The 17506-nt window shown below is 42.1% G+C and overlaps 1 protein-coding gene across 2 annotated transcripts in view; it reads left to right on the forward strand.

Annotated features, from left to right (window-relative positions):
* Positions 1-17506, forward strand: part of hspa12a (heat shock protein 12A) — a 46331-nt gene that overhangs the window by 17976 nt on the left and 10849 nt on the right. For both annotated transcript variants that reach the window (XM_080739916.1, XM_080739915.1), the window contains exons 2-7: positions 1138-1214; positions 1944-2071; positions 8083-8269; positions 9714-9818; positions 10433-10549; positions 15370-15541. In XM_080739916.1, coding sequence (XP_080596042.1) covers positions 1138-1214; positions 1944-2071; positions 8083-8269; positions 9714-9818; positions 10433-10549; positions 15370-15541 — 786 coding nt within the window. The remainder of the gene's footprint in view (positions 1-1137; positions 1215-1943; positions 2072-8082; positions 8270-9713; positions 9819-10432; positions 10550-15369; positions 15542-17506) is intronic.

Consider the following 17506-nt stretch of genomic DNA (forward strand, 5'->3'; position numbering starts at 1 on the left):
TTGAACCAGATGTCCTGGGATTGGGTCTCTGGTTTCACAGATTTATTGCTAACCCTTTAGAATGTTACTTGGAGTCTTGTCAAATAATAGTCGGAACACTTGAGAAATAAACACTGGATTCAACAATAGAAGTTGAATACACCGTAATTCAATCCAAATTCACTCAGTACACATTGTTATCGCCCCAGGATCAGTGAGTTACTCTGTGAACTCTGTGATCCAGGGACGTCACACAGATGATTGTTAGGATTTCACATCATAGCTTCCGTTTGTGTTTTGTGAACAAGTAGGTTCAAAATAAACCAATTTAAAAGTTGTAATCAAATCCATTTTCTACGTCAATGCGATAAGAACTCCAATCAAAAGCGTTATGACATGCCTGTTACAGGTAAACAAACTGGGCAAATACAATAGAAAGAACAGGTGAGCCAACCCTCAAATACCCACTCAATCCAGACATTATTTACCACAGGAGCAGGCATTTCACTCCTCTCTCGCTGATTCGATTTCTATCCCCATTGTTGGAAGTAAAGAAAGTCAAGTTTGTGAGGGTTCCTTTCAGATTGGGCATGGGGGAACATGTGTGTAGATGGAGTCTATCCACAGGTGGTCCGTAATTCCCTACTGTAATTGCCTGGCAAAGTGTATTAAGGGTCAGACCACTCATCCACACCGTAGGGGTGGACGAGAGAAAAGGTTGAGTGAGGCAGAAAAACAGGACAGATAACATGACGTCCCGTTGTGAGACAATCCTCCCGGACACTTACAATACACAGAGGAAGAATGGTTATTGTGCATGCTGAAAAGGCAAATGCCTTTGACTGAGGCTTTTAAGGCAAACTAATGAAGATGATAGTCGAAGATAGAGAGACAGTTTGCTTGAAATGTCATAATTGTGTCTTTTAAAGGCAGGTGCAGTGGGCAATTTCTTCTGTTTGAAATGTGAATGGTTTGGAAATTGGTAGGAAGCTGGACAGATAGTCAGATAACAGCGAACATGTGGAATCACAGAGAAAGCAGAAATTGAGCTTGTACGTAGATCTACCGATGGTGTTCATTGCTGCTTCATTTGAATCATCTTAATATTATTTATTAACAGTTTCTTGTGTGTGTCTCTCTCTGTGTTAATCTGTCTAGATGCAATGGCAACTCCATCTCCAGCCAAGAGCCTGGGTGACCCTGGAATCACCCCACTGTCTCCCTCGCACACCCAGGTGAGGAAAAAAAACATATTCACTTTTTCCCCCTCTTTCGGGAGCCTTTGGTGAAGATGTGCCAAAAAACCCTGTAAAATATTTATGCAAGACAAGTTATAATTTGAACAGACATGAAATACCGTATACCATGACACAGTATATTGTCATCATATCACACAACCCCCATAACTTTAAAAACACGGTTACCAAATATGGCAATTTGAAAATTATAGGCACATCCCAATTAAAACTGTCATTTTCAATTCACCAATTAATAACAAGCGTTGTCCTTTTTTAGCTGGATTTTTTCATTCATCTTGAAATCCATCATTTTGTCATTGATTATTATTTCTACATTGTGATGTGTGTACAATTTGTAACATTTTATTTTCTTAGCCGTGGAGAGATATACTGTATGCTGTACAATGACATTAGACTACATAGTATACATTTATACATCTGTTTGTGAAGTAGTCATGTCTGTAACAGGTAGATGAATGTAAATCTTTACCTGTCTTCGTGAACAATAACATTCATCTATTCAGATCCTGTCTTAAAGTCTTTATTTATCCATTTGTAACTCTGAGAGTGTACAAATGTAGCCAAATGGACCCAACAGTTCATTTGATTACATTGCACTCTCTCACAGTTAAATGAACTCTAGGATTTCTCAGTGTATATGACAATAAAACAGCATGCAAAGGATAATGAAGCCGCTCATCATCATTTTACTGTGTCTTTCCTTAGCAGAATGACACAGATCAAGTTCCATCAGGACCCTCCTTCATTGTTGTGGTTGCCATTGACTTTGGTACTACATCCAGCGGCTATGCTTACGCCTTCACTAAGGAGCCTGAGTGCATTCACACCATGAGGTGAGCCAATGCTGCAATGCAGTCTCACTGAGAGAGAGAGAGAGAGAGAGAGAGAGAGAGAGAGAGAGAGAGAGAGAGAGAGACGGGGCGCATGAGAGACACAGAGACAGACTGAGAGACAGAGAGAGAGTGAATGAATGACATTGCATCAATATGGGTGAGAGAGAGATTCAGATGAACATATGAAGTTATATTTAGTGTGTGACGGTGTCCATATTTAATAATATGATTAGGTTGGTGGTTCTCACAGTGCGGTCCAGGGAGTCCTTGAGGGGGTTCCAGGGGTTCCCCAGATGAATGATGGATAGTTAGGAAGTTAGGAAACAAATGGACCCTTTTGTGGCTGTAACTCTAAGAATATATTCTGTATTAAGAAGACTATTATGTGATTTCCAGTCATTAATGTCTAATTAATGACCTGTAATATAAAGGTTTCTCAGTTATATTGAAATCAGTTGCAGCATTTACACCGTATCGTATGCACTTGCATTTATGGTACAACTTGAATTTGTGGCTCTCCCTCTGCACTTAATGAGTAGTTTCACAGAACGAGAGCATCTGCTCAGTTGTTAGCATGTCTGTGAAAATGAACGAGAGCATAGTAAGTTTAATCTGAAGGTGAGCGTACAGTCTCGCGTAGCCAGACAACTATTCCACAATCTCCAAATGCTATATAGTCTGGAACTACACCTCTAGAAAGCTGAGAAAGGAAGCTGTCATCTGTTCATCTTTCCCTTCACAAAAATATATTTAAAAATATATAATTTCCATTTTTGCTGAGCAGCAAACTGTATATGCTTCTATTATTTTGATCTATATTAGGTTATATTTTCACAACGAAACAGAAGTGGGGAGGAGGCGTCACATTCACTTTATCCCTGGATCATTTTCAGAGCTTCCGTGCTCCAGACAATATGACGGAAGCATTTGAGAATTGTATTGTGGGAGGCAACAGCCAGGCTTGTGAGACTAGTTCACAAGTAACTGGTGAAAAAAACATTTGGAGTTTAGACACTAAATATCTTCACCGAAAATAGCTGATCTACAAGCTCTGTTTGCGTTGCGACGCTTGAACGCGTTGTGTGCAAACATTCACTGGATGTTTGCCCCAGAATAGGAATCCTAAGGTTCATGGAGTTAAACACTGGCATGCCTGGTTCTGCTGTGGAATGAGCTGGTCTACAGCATTGAGACCTTGGGTCTCATGACCCCAGAGGTCATGTCTTCCTCCCTACTTGCCAGGAATCAGCAGCCACCCACCATACTGTCACAAGCTGACAGGTGTTTCACTTGACTTATTCATGTGTGAATCTCCAACCTCACAGCAGTGGTGGAAGAAGTACTCTGAATTTTCAACACATTCCACATACATAGAAATATCTGTAGTATTCAATCATTATTTTTAGAAAATACCCTTTTTTGAAAATAACCGTCTGTATAAATGTATTTTTAGATACATAATGTCTGCATGCTTAAGTATCATCTCTAAAGCTATAGAGTAGAGACCATTGTCCGATTACTGTGCAGTATTCCATAAGTGTTGATATCAGTAATACATACTAGAAAAAAGCCCCCTGCGGGCAGTGCGGGGGCCTGGTCCCTTTCCTATGTGAAAGTCCCCTGTACCCGGAGATGTCTACAGTCCAGTGGGCAGCTAAGCAATACAAATTTAGGATAGCTCAATATTAAATATGCATTTTCTTTCCAAAATGCAAAATAGTGTGAAATGGGGGGGTTAAAATAAAAAATAAATACATTTCTGTAACTGTAGAGAACAAACAGCATATTTGGTGTAGGCAATTTTATTTCAGTTCTAAAAAGGTGTAATGGTTGTGAGTGACATGGACATGAACAGTGATATAAGTAGCATCAGTAATTAGGCACGCACACACACACACACACACACACACTTTTCCTTACTTACGTGCCGTCCGCGGGACTGGGAGAGAGACAGTAAGCTTTCCCCATCGAGTACAATTATGAGCAGTGCACGCGCGTGCGCGCGCGCGCGCGCACACACACACACACACACACACACACACACACACACACACACACACACACACACACACACAGACACACACACGCTCTCTAGAGGCACAAATGCAACACTTACACGAATGACACACACACACACAGAGTAAAAGTAACAGCACGCACACACGTGGGTGCACATTGTTTCTCGTTGTCTCACTGTTTCTGCCAAGCAGGATTTAGAAGCACGACACAGTATACACACGTGTGGTCGGCGCGTGTGCGCGTGCGTGCGTGCACAGTCATACAAATGAGAGTGAATAAAGCAAAAATAAACATCACAATCTGTCAGCAAGTATTGAAAGAAAGTGAACAAAATTAAGTAAATAATCACCTGTTGTTGATGCTGCTGCTGTTGCTGCTGCTGCTGCTTTAACCACGCGCAAATAGTGTTTGCGTTTATGACGGCCAAGGGATGTCTTTTTTTTTCGTCCCATGTTTTTACACGGGAGGTGTAAAAGGAAGATCTGTCCCTATAAAGGCGATGTCGTTTCTTGAATTTGACTTCGAGAGATTGCATCGCCGACGCTGAACTGAGCGAACAGTGTGTTTAATTTTAAATGTATGTACAGTAGTCCTGTTTGCTGGTTGACGTAGGGAGCGCTCCGTTGTAGTCACTTGGACCGCGCAAGGTGCACCAAAACCCAATAAATCATTGCGTTTATCGTGCACTTCAGGCCTTACGGCCTGGGCATAAATAGAACGGTTTCCATCCATCTTTCCCAGTGGGATCCATAATCAGGCGAGCAGTACGTGCTATGAGTACGTGACGCGAAGAGTACAACAGCTGTTGGCACATGCGCAGTTGGGTGGGCCTAGCGGGCATTGGGCAAAATAGCTGGCTAAAAAGCGCCTGAATAATTTCGTTTTATATTAACTGTACGCCAATGTAAGTACATTGATGGTGGCAAATGTGCCTATAACGTTGGCAGAGTACTGATCAGTACATATGCCAAGTGTGGAACCTCTAGGATTAGTGGTTTGCTGGGAATAGGGAGCATACGCCATTTGGCACTCCATGGACCATTTCTCCAATAACTATATGTAAGATGTATTTTTAGGATAAACTGTTTTCTTTCTTTTCAATAATGGACAGCTGTTCCTCTGACAACACATTTGACAACACTGGTGGTACAATGTCAGACATCAATTGGGGAATTCTTTCCTCTCATGGGTCATTAACTCTGACCATCTGATAAAAGTTGAGTAAGATATTTTCACTAGCGCTGCTAGACTTTCAGTAAAAACAGTCCCAGATCCCTCATATTATTTATTTTGGACTGAGCCATTTGCAATCCAAATCCTTACACAAACAATTACTTCTTTGGATAAAGCCTCAGAACTGATGGGCATAGTTTGATCGCGTTGTGGTGGCAAAAGGACAATGTTGTCTATTCAATAAACGACATTGAACCAGGCTGTTTAAACCCAAAAACATAGTAGTGGTACAACAACAACAACAACAACAACAACAACAACAACAACAACAACAACAACAACAACAACAGCAATAATAATATCTCAGATTTATATAGCACAAAGTTGCTTTACATGGGAGGGAGAAAAAATGGTAAATGGTGCATTTATATAGCGCTTTTATCCAAAGCGCTTTACATAGATTGTGCATTACATTCATTCAGAAAACAAAAGCTAACAACTTTATTAGAACAAAATATCACAATAAAATAGATTCAAACAAATAAAACTCTATTGTACTATATGTACTGTCTTTGGGTTTAAAACAGCTTGGTTCAATGTTGTTTATTGTATATTCATAGGTGGCACCTTCAGATTCGGCATTAAAGACGTTAGTGAAGAACTGTCTGTTGCTCTCTTAGAATAAAGGATTTGGCTCGTTTCATAAGACTACACAATGCTTCTGTTTGTGGTTTGAGCTCTCCTCAGCTGAATACATGTGTCTGAATGCATTTGAGTGAATGGTGTATTTTCTTCATCTTATTAGCATTCATCAGCTGGCCTCACTGGAAGGGCCTACACAATGGCTCAGGAATCTGTCTGGATGGCTCAATGCTAGAACTATAGAAAACCAACCTGAGTTGCTAATCACTTTCCAGAAAATGGCAGCTGGCTCTGCATTCCTCAACTAAAAATGTCCCTAGAAAGAGAGGATCCTCCGTAAAACATTCTGTGTAGGAAAATATATATTATAGAGAATAAATGTGCATGATTCACCGCCCGGTTGCAATGAATGCAACATTAAAATGTTGGCTGTGACAGTCAGATGGTAAAATACATAGTCAGCCAGATTCAAGTCTTGCAGTTTACTGGCGAGGGGGAAAGTCATGCGTTATTGATGTCCTTGTGCCATTTTGTGGCTGTTCTGTTTATAGACTATTCTAGATTATGGTGATTCAAGGTCCACTCAAGTTATGGTAATTGTTAATCTGTTGTCATTACAATCAGGGCCAATTTACAGTGCAATTTGGTTTGTTATTGTTGGATCTATACATAATAATATATTATACAGATATATTATATCTATAATTGTGTATTTAACCCAGGTTGACATCAGGCTGTATAATAGATTTCATTAATGACGCTGATAACTATGACGATAACGACGCGGCACAACCCTTTCAACAGCACCACCAAACTGAAAAAGATAACAACCATTACTATTCACATTGACTAAACAAATCTCAAAATCTCCCAAATGGATTAATCTTCACAGCAAGTGTCTCTTATTGAGACAACCACCATCAATGCACCGAGTGCAAATCCGGTACACTTGTCTCCCAAGGAACAGAGCAAACACTAAAAATAGCTGGCCTCCATTTGTACAGAACTATAGTGGTATTGCACAATTATGTTAGAAACAGAGAAACAGACATCCTATATACTTTGTCCTATGACGAAAACAATTAAATAAAACTTACTTGGTTGAAAGTGGTTAACCACTTGAACCCCAGCATCCATATTCTAGGCCTAGGGCAGGGGTTGGTCTCAGAGGCACTTGCCCGTCGGGCAAGAACAGGTCATGTTCTACTTGCCCTCGGGTCATGGCCACTGCACAACGTTTGTTCAGTGTGTGTGTGTGTGTGTGTGTGTGTGTGTGTGTGTGTGTGTGTGTGTGGGGAGGGAGGGAGAGAGAGAGAGAGAGAGAGACGGAACACTCTAGCCCAGTTCAAGTAGGCTAAAAAAACATATCTTATATTATGTTCCTCAAAATGGGCACTTCTCCGGTCGGGCAGGCTGGTAGAAAACTTCACCTGCGCGACCATTTTATTTACCTGCCCCGGGCAGTCGGGCAAGGGTTGGCGTCAATCTCTGCCAATGGTGAATGTTAGCCTAAGGTAGCAGATCTACAAGCATGTGAGAATGCGCTAGCCTTTGGGTAAATGTTTTTATGTGGCCACTCACCTGCTCACTGCCTGGAAGTTAGCCACACCCACAGCTGCAGTTGAATGTTAAAAAGGGGAGGGGATGATTTCATGATGTCATTAAATCGGTGTATTTCAACTGGGCCTTTTGACTCAGAGGCTTTCAGCTTTCAGGAAGTACTCAAAAATACACAGGGAAGACATATTTGCATATTACAACCACACCTGGGGGTCTATTAGAGCAGTGGTTCTCAACCTTTTCAGGCCGTGACCCCCACAATAATCATATTTTAACTGCGGACCCCCCCACCCTACGAGCACTAAGAGTTGAGGCATTACATTTTGTATAACTGTTCTATTGTGAAAATAGCAGATCTACATGCTCACAACGCCTCTACGCTTGAACTTTATGTTGGTTTGTTTACTGTTGAGTGAGAAAACAATGTTAAGTTAAGTCATCATCTGGGGACCCCCCAAAATAATTTGGGGACCCCCCCCCCCCCCCCCCCCCTGGGGGTCCAGACCCACAGGTTGAGAACCACTGTATTAGAGTAATGTTATCTCCATAGATACATACAAAACAGAAAAAGTACAAAACTATGGAACCACCTCTTTAAACTTGTCTGTCTCTCCTAGGCGCTGGGAAGGAGGAGACCCGGGCGTGTCCAATCAGAAGACTCCGACTACCATCCTGCTCACCCCAGACAGGAAGTTCCACAGCTTTGGCTACGCGGCGCGGGACTTCTACCATGACCTGGACCCCTCCGAGTCCAAACAGTGGCTCTACCTGGAGAAGTTCAAAATGAAACTCCACACCACTGCAGTAAGAACACAAACACGCACGCACGCACACACACACACACACACACACACACACACACACACACACACACACACACACACACTAGGGATGGGACGCTATGAAAATCTCATATCACGATTATTGTGACCAAAGACAAATTGCGATTTACGATATTATCGCGATAAACAAAATATCCCCAACATCAATTATCCTGGGGCGGAATATTTGCCAAAAAATAGCCAAGCTTGTAGATCAGCTATTTTTGGTAGAGAGTGAAAAAAAAAGACTGTATCAAGAACGTTATTTACAGGTCTGTTTTACCAATTATAGAGGTTTTAAGTGGTACCAGATATGCAGCTCGGCAAAAAAAGGTGAATTCATCCCAATGCATGACGGAGGACGATTTTCAAATTAAATCTCCACAATACGATTGTTGTGACCGTCTCATCCCTAACACACACACGCACGCACGCACGCACGCACGCACGCACGCACGCACGCACGCACGCACGCACGCACGCACACACACACACACACACACACACACACACACACACACACACACATTTTAAATGCTTTATTTATGTCCACATAGGTACATAGTTTGCAATGGACATAAATCCTATCAGTGCAAAATTCCTCTGGAGACATTCAGTTACATTGTGACTGTGCACAGCGATCAGTATAACCTTACAAAATGACAGCTCGCAACAGTAGCATTACAGTATTACTGTAAAAAATAAAATAAAATAAAGACACACACACACACGGCCAGGCACACATACAGTATGCACAGTATACAGTACTTTGTAAGTATATCAAAAACATATGGATATATACAGTACACCACACACACACACACACACACACACACACACACACACACACACACACACACACACACACACACACACACACACACACACACACACACACTCCACTGTCATTACTAAGTGACTCTCTCTATGTGCAATATAAAAGTTGCATAGTTGATACTGCTGCAAATTCCCAGGTTTCTCTCCTCCCTGCCAAGTCCACGGCATTTCTGCCAGCACGCATTGAGTTGGCTCATTCTACTGTTATTGCACATAATTTACCACTGGCATGCAGCTGGGCTGGATGTGATCTGCACAGGCTATTAGGGCTGTGTGTCCACCAAAGCCATTTCTTCCCAGCTGAAAACGGCAGGCTCTCGACTAAAACGCTTCCAAACAGCACATTGTAAATATTTCAAGAACGCCACACATGAATGCGCAGAGGGCCGTTTGCATCACTCATCTACACATCTGCAACACTCATTGTTGCGTGTTGCTTGTAACGCAAGATTGTCAGTTGAAAAGATTCAAGACTGACACGTGGACTACCATATAAATGTTTTAATCTGACTGACTGGCCTTCAGACCAACGTGGTATATGGTTCATTTAAATAAACTTCTACCGCTTGCATTTGTTCTGCTCCCATCAGAATCTGTCCATCAACACAGACCTCCTGGCAGCCAATGGGAAAAGAGTAAAAGCCCTGGATATATTTGCTTACGCACTGGCCTTCTTCAAGGAGCAAGCCTTAAAGGTAATACAAACAATAACAATGTAATTACGGTAATATGTAATGTAACCTTTAGAACTGATGAAGGAATCAGACATTTTGATTATAATAAGTTCAGTTATCGATCTGTGTTTGGTTTGGGCGTAGCAAACTGTAACGGAGATGAGAGGGATTGAAAGCTAAAACAGTGGTTCTCAACCTGTGGGTCCCCAGTGGTCCCCAAATTATTTTGGGGGGTCCCCAGATGATTAACTTAATGTGCAACATTGTTTTCTCACTCAACAGTAAACAAACCAACATACAGTATAAGTAAGTGTAAAGAGGGTTTATTTATGCCCATTTGTAAAGTGAAAATTTAAACACTTTTTAATACCTCTAAAATGACAAATTAAACATTGGCCAAATTGTCAAATAATAGAGGCATAAACTGTGAAAATAACCGATCTACATGCTCACAACGCCTCGTGTTGCGAGGCATTGTGAGCATGTAGATCAGCTATTTTCACAATAGAACAGTGTTACAAATACAAAATGAAATGCCTGAACTCTTAGTGCTCGTCAGGGTGGGGGGGTGTCCCCATTTCAAATATGATTATTTTGGGGTTCCACTGAGCTGAACTACTGTGTGTCCCCTGTAGGAGCTGAGTGACCAGACAGGTGGAGACTTTGACAACAATGATGTGAGATGGGTGATCACCGTGCCAGCCATCTGGAAAATGCCAGCCAAACAGTTCATGAGGGAGGCCGCCTATAAGGTACAGGCTTCAGATATGCACACACAAATTTGGCTCCAAATCATTTCTCTTCATCATAATGTCCTTTCTTTTTTTACCTTTCAAAGATAAGTTAAGTTTACACCAGGAATAATGGAGTGGGAGAAATTCCTTTGTGCAAGCTTCCCAAGAATTGCAGTTATATTAAAATATTGATAAAAATATAGCTCAGATTTACAAACGTATATAGCACTTTTCTAAGTACCCAAATTCCTTTTTCTTAAAAGAAAAGGAGATGACTTTATAAAACTATGTAACTACAGTACAGTGTTGTGCAACTTATCAAAAAATAATAACAGATATCAAATATTAAAAGGAATGGGAATGTATCTACTGTCAGATACATATAAAAGTGAATGACAGGTCAGTGTAGTTATGCAAATGAATGCAGGTAAGACATGGCCCTCTAGTGGCTGCACTGAATAACAGGCTGCAAAAATTTGGTTTTGATGGACAAAAGGAGGGGGCCTAGTATAGACCCCTGGGGGACTCCGGTCGATAAAGTATATATACAGGATTTAAGATAAACAAAGTATCACTCAAGTGGAGTGAACTGTTTTTTAGCTTCTTTCAGTGTGACTTTAGCCTAGTTCACTGTGTTTACAGCAAAGTAGCTGAATGCAGTGGTTCTCAAACATTTTCATTTCAAGACCCCCAGATGTATATACATTCTTTCACCATGGACCCCCATCTGAAAGGGTTTGTAGAGACCACATAAGAGAAGATGTGTGTCTTAACAATGCGACTGCGTTTGTAAGCGTGTCGATCATCTATTTTCGCCTAAAACTGAATTTGTAGTGGCAGCCATAGACCGTATGGGCGTGCCAGACAGTTGCTTGCCCATGCACTGTACTATTGAAATGTATGAACACAGCGAATGATCAAAAAGCACCATTTGCATCGTACCGTAAATAATGTAGTTTCTATAGACAATAATAACCAACAACAATTAACTGAAACGCACTTCAAAAATGTTGTCCCTTTAAGGCAAAGGAATACCTCTGATTTGAAGTGATGCAGTGTTCTTTCTCTACCTACCCTGTTGAAAACGCCATCTACTGTTCAGACCGTTGTACTGCGGATAACATTAAGTGATGACTGGGCATGATTTCCTTTACCACCCTGCTATGCTGGCAGCAGTTGCTGCTACACTATGATAGATAGGAGAGAGAGAGAGAGAGAGAGAGAGAGAGAGAGAGAGACATAGGGAGGGAGGGAGGGAACGAGAGGTGCGGCACCGTGAGCTGCAGCGCGAGGCACTAATCAAGATTCACCCTCATACGCAACAGCATGTACACGCATGAACGTGCGCATGCTCGTGCACACACACACACACACACACACACACACACACACACACACACACACACACACACACACACACACACACACACACACACACACACGCTCACATAGTACATGTATACAGAGTTTAATGCTCACATAATGCTCACACATTCATCACATAACTGCAGCCAGGCAGTCTCCATCATCCATCACACTGACCTGCAGACTGTGATAGAGGACACAGGAAGGAACCAAACCAAGGAAGGGACTGCATAAAGAAAATCTTCCTGGGAGCGTGTGTGTGTGTGTGTGTGTGTGTGTGTGTGCGTGTGCGTGTGCGTGTGCGTGTGCGTGTGCGTGTGCGTGTGTGTGTGTGTGTGTGTGTGTGTGTGTGTGTGTGTGTGTTGCAGAAGACAAACCAGGGAGAGTACAATACATTGCACAGTATCCCCGCTCCCCTGTTTCATTATTTCACACTAAATGAGATTTTGCCCAGCAACGGTATCACACAGCCCTCACAATAACAAATCAGAGAGCTGTGTGTGTGTGTGTGTGTGTGTGTGTGTGTGTGTGTGTGTGTGTGTGTGTGTGTGTGTGTGTGTGTGTGTGTGTGTGTGTGTGTGTGTGTGTGTGTGTGAGTGTGTTACTACATCTCAGTAAACCAGAGAGCAGGAGGATGGAGAGAGAGAGAGAGAGAGAGAGAGAGAGAGAGAGAGAGACATGACTGGCGTGGTCATTGAGCGTCCCACAGGGGGCTGTGTGTGGAGGATCGTGTGTCTGTTTGTGCCTGTGCTCACAAGCGTGTGCGTGGTGTGTCTGTCAGTCTGTGTGTGTGTGTGTACATTGTGTAGGCGGACAAAGTACATATACATATTGAAAATAGCATCTCTACAACACAATGCTATTTTCATTATGATTTGAAATGGGACTTAACCCATTAAGACCTGGATGATATTTGTATAAATCATTTTAAGCCAGGCTCCTGGTGAATCATGACCATAGTCAATTTGATTCTGTGTTAAAAGATATTTACAGTATATTATACTGTATTCAATAATTACCCTTTCTTTGTGGTTTTATGATATGTTATCATTAAATGATAATGCCTCAAATCTTTTACTTAAGTACAGTACTTAAGTACATGTACTTGGTTACTTTACACCACTGGGTGTGGCAGCCTGTCTGCTGCTCACTGTCTCACTCTCACAGGGGGACAGACAGAGGAGGGTGTGGTCAGCTGGTCAAGACTGATGATGATGATGCTGCTGCTGGGGGGCAGAAGATGGTGATGAAGAGAGAGAGAGAGAGAGAGAGAGAGAGGGGGGGGGGGTGAGAACAGGAGGAGGAGGTAGAGGACAGGTGATAGAGAAGGTGTGTGTGTGTGTGTGTGTGTGTGTGTGTGTGTGTGTGTGTGTGTGTGTGTGTGTGTGCGTGTGTGCGTGTGTGCGTGCGTGCGTGCGTGCGTGCGTGCGTGCGTGCGTGTGTGTGTGTGTGCATGCGTGTTTGGCACTGAGAAAGGAGAGGAGGGGAGAGGGTGGGAGGGGGAACAGACAGAAAGGAGGCTCTTTAGTCACCTGATATCTGCAGAGGGAATAGAGGCAGGGTGAGAGAGAGAGAGAGAGAGAGAGAGAGAAGAGAGCTGGAGGGGTTGAGGAGAGTCGGCAAAGAAAGAGGATGAGAGGGGTTGAGAAAAAGAGGGGGGAATAACAAGGAGGGAGAGAGAGAAAGAGCAAGGCAGAAAAGATTATGCTTATTAATTCATGCTTGATCATGGCATCAGCGCCACGTTGCAGTGACTCAGCATCCGGATGCTACAGTAGCTGGGTGTATTCATGGCATTCTGGGCAAAGGAAGGGGACCATCCCAGTCTGTTGCCCTCATCTGTTCACACTGTCAGCCTCGCATCTTTCTTTCTTTCTTTCTTTCTTTCTTTCTTTCTTTCTTTCTGCATTTGTTTATTTATTTCATGCATACATCCTGTTATATACATATGTATCTTTTCTATCTATATTTGTCTTTCTTTGTCTTCTATTTTCCTTATTGAGTATTGAAGATAAACACATTTATTTTCATTAGATGCATTTGTCTTCCATAAACCGTAATAACATTATACTAGTGATCTGTGTTTAATGAGTAAATGCATGAAAATACTGGTGAAAGAATGAAAGAGAGTTATTTTAGCGAGATTAAAAATATGTGAACGTTTGGGATGTCTACTTTAATACTAGTGTGTGATTTATAGTAACTGTTGTAATTTCCTGTTGGATTTGAACTCTCATACTCCAAAAAGCTATGAATCATTTAGTAAGACTCTGAATTATGTCTCGAGTTAATGGTTGATGTAATAGTTGGTTCCCCCACAGTGGCCTTGGGCTTTCATGGCATATGGTTCTTTTTAACAGTGCAGAGGTATGTTGTATGTAAAGTATACACTGTGCACTGATTATTATTTTAACTGACAATGGGGTGTCAATAAGTATACTGGAGAACTTGTCAAACTACTTCGCATACTTTTAGAAGATCTTTTTAGAAAAGTGATTTCAGGCAAAATCCGTAATAGCTAAATAAAGTCAGATGGAGTTCACAGATGGTCTGAAAGCATTTGACACTCAGTGGGGGGTCACTTAACGAGGAAGCTCCAATTTACTTGCAGGAAGATGGCACTCACTTTAGGAACACATGGTTACATGTGCTTATATTTCCTGTGATGAAGGACAGGCCAGTTGGATGTGAATGTGAGACACTGTCCTGTGGCCAAGAGCCATGGAATGAAGACATAAACCTGCTATGTTCTCCTCCTTGAGACATCTATGGGGCAGATTCAAATTCACCTTATGTGGTGTGTGTCTTTGGGACAGAGTTGCCAGCTAATTGCATTGCCTGTTAGGCCATAGAAATGACAAGTTGAGTGGTTTTCCCCAGACCCCTAGAGAGAGAGAGTTATGACACTTACGTCGCCTCCCATTTTAAGCGTGGAAAGCATAGTGGAAAGCTAGCTTAGCCTAGCTTACTGGAGCCTGTTCTCATTCTTAGCGAGCCTTTGCTGCTCTTCAGCCCCGTCCGCCCCCATTATAACCATAATTTTCAGGCATTTTCACTCTAGACTAAATCACGTCTTTTTCCCCCTTTTAATAATGTTGTCTACCTTGGAGAGGCCCATGAATGTGTTAAAAGGTTGAAAAAGACGTGATTTAGCCTACTTACCAGCGAGTGAAAATGCCTCGGCTAGAATGGGGCCGGACGTGGGCTGAAGAGCAGCAGAGGCCCGCTAAGAATGAGAACAGGCTCCATGCGACGCCACTTCCGGTCTGCGGCGAGATCAAAGCGTGTCGCCACTCTGCTTACACTGCTCTGGTTTTCCCTTTTCATTCTCAAGGCTTGAACTGACTCAGCCATCCCTGGCTGCATGGCGCTGCCTGTGACATTATGCAGTTCTGAGCCGAAAGGGAAACATGTCAAATAGGAGCAGGAAATAAAAAATGCATTTCCTGTGTGTCATTCCTCTCCTCTGGCAGTCTGGTCTGGTGTCCCGCGACAACCCCGAGCAGCTGATCATCGCCTTGGAGCCCGAGGCGGCCTCTATCTACTGCCGCAAGCTCCGCCTCCATCAGATGATTGACCTGGACTCTCGGACCACCCAGAACGGCCTCAGCCCCACTGACAACGTGGGAGCAGGGATGACCCAGGGTAAGCTGCAGGCACTACGGATGCTGAGGGATGCTATGCTAATGCCGCATATTTTACCAGTGTTTAAAACTGTCATAATCTTAGTATATAATCGTTCATAGTCAGTCATCATACCTCAAACGTGTCTTCATTCGTAGTGTTGTCATGCTAACGTTACGCTTCATCGTGTAATTTTTAAATCACTCGCCATGTGTTGCAAGTAAAGACTTGTATTGAAGTATGTATGTTGATGACATTTGAATGTGCTATATTTTCCCTCATTCTGAGTCTTTCATAATGGAATAGTTTCTCCGGGTCATGGTAAACACACTATCATTTTCAATGCAGACTCCAAATGCATGGAATCAACCCGTTTGTCTCCCTATACATCACGTTTCGCTATGTTTTTGCATTCATGGAATGATACTTTGATTTGCCTGTTTTGGTCGTTGCACGCCTGGTTATACAGATTAATTTTCAGTTTTGGTCAGCAGTGAAATTGCAGTATTTTTCTGAAAACACAAATGTATGCCAGTGCAAAGGCATATAGAATTATTTAGCATTTATTTTTTAAATGGTCTGTCAAGGACTCAATGACATATCTTATTTGCCAGCATGTGAACCAGCAATGGTAAATCCATTTTCTTCTCATGCTTCCTTTTTTCCAAGTTTCATCTGTTTTACTTTACCCCTTTCATACTGCTTGTATAAAGCACAAATTGAGAAGTTCACTGCTCTCACCTCTCTTCTCCTCGATGGATGATGTGTAGCATTGAAGCATTAGAATTCGCTTGCATGAAAAATAATGTATTCATTCATAATAAATAAGGCTTAAAGGGATATTAGGACAATATCAGTCACCAAGGACGTGTCTGATAAAATGAATATCTAAATACTGAATCACGCAAGTTAAAACCTGTCTGGGGTGCTCACAAAAGCCTGTGTAGACGTTAGAACGACCCCAAACACGTGTTAAAGTGAAAATATCCCTTTGAGCACGAGGTAGTGAGTAAAGGTTGTATCTTTCTGTCCGTCCAAAGTACACAGCCATTTGAATGGCTTAACTTCACTTTATATCCCCATTTACTAAATGGAAATTACATTTACCACTTGGGCTTTGTCTTTTGAAAGGCACCTCAAGGAGCTTTGTGTAACATGTGTACACTCATGCATTTAATTGATAATTGATGGAGACTGACACCGCTGACACATTGCTTGCACATGCAGCTCAATAGATGCTTTGATCTCATTGAGGAGAAATCCTCGTGTCCTTCAAAGAAAAAAAGGGTAATTATCAGAAATTGACATTATGAAAACTGCTACTAGGCATTTCAGGGATATAATTGATATAAAGAAAGATCTTGAATGGGAATCTTTTTCTAAAAGAGTTCGCAATAACTTGACATAACCTTCGGGTAGAATATAATGGCTTTATTCGTCTTCACATATCAAGGAAAATACATTGAATCAGATGAAGGAGGCAAGAGGTCATGTGAAATTGCTGAATGTTTGTTGACTTCTGACTTGGTTATAGAGGCTTAACCACAAGCACAGCTAACTTTTTTTTAAGGGGGTCTTTTTATGCCTTCATTGTTGATAGGACAGTAGGCTGACAGGAAATGGGGAGAGAGAGTTGGGGAGTAGACACGCAGCAAAGGCTTTGGGATCGAACCTGTGACGTGCCGTCAGGCTACAATTGTAGCCTGGGTGCCCTGACCGCTACGCCAGCAGTATGGGCCAACATTACACTTCTAACCATTTTGCAGTCGGTTGGCAGCACAAACCAATAAGCGTGTAAAATTCAACATAGATGACATGAAAGGCAGACAGTCATTCAGAAAAGGTTTGGTGTGTAAACACAAGATAGCGTATTAGTAGAGAACAGTATAACATTTATGCAACTATACGATGTGACTGCTTTCTGTTAGGAAATGAAACATTGCTGTTGCTATTAATGCTGGACGCCCTCAAGCTATGTGCAGCTTC

This window comes from Nannobrachium achirus (assembly GCF_963921795.1).
Source record: "Nannobrachium achirus genome assembly, chromosome: 13".
Taxonomy (NCBI): domain Eukaryota; kingdom Metazoa; phylum Chordata; class Actinopteri; order Myctophiformes; family Myctophidae; genus Nannobrachium; species Nannobrachium achirus.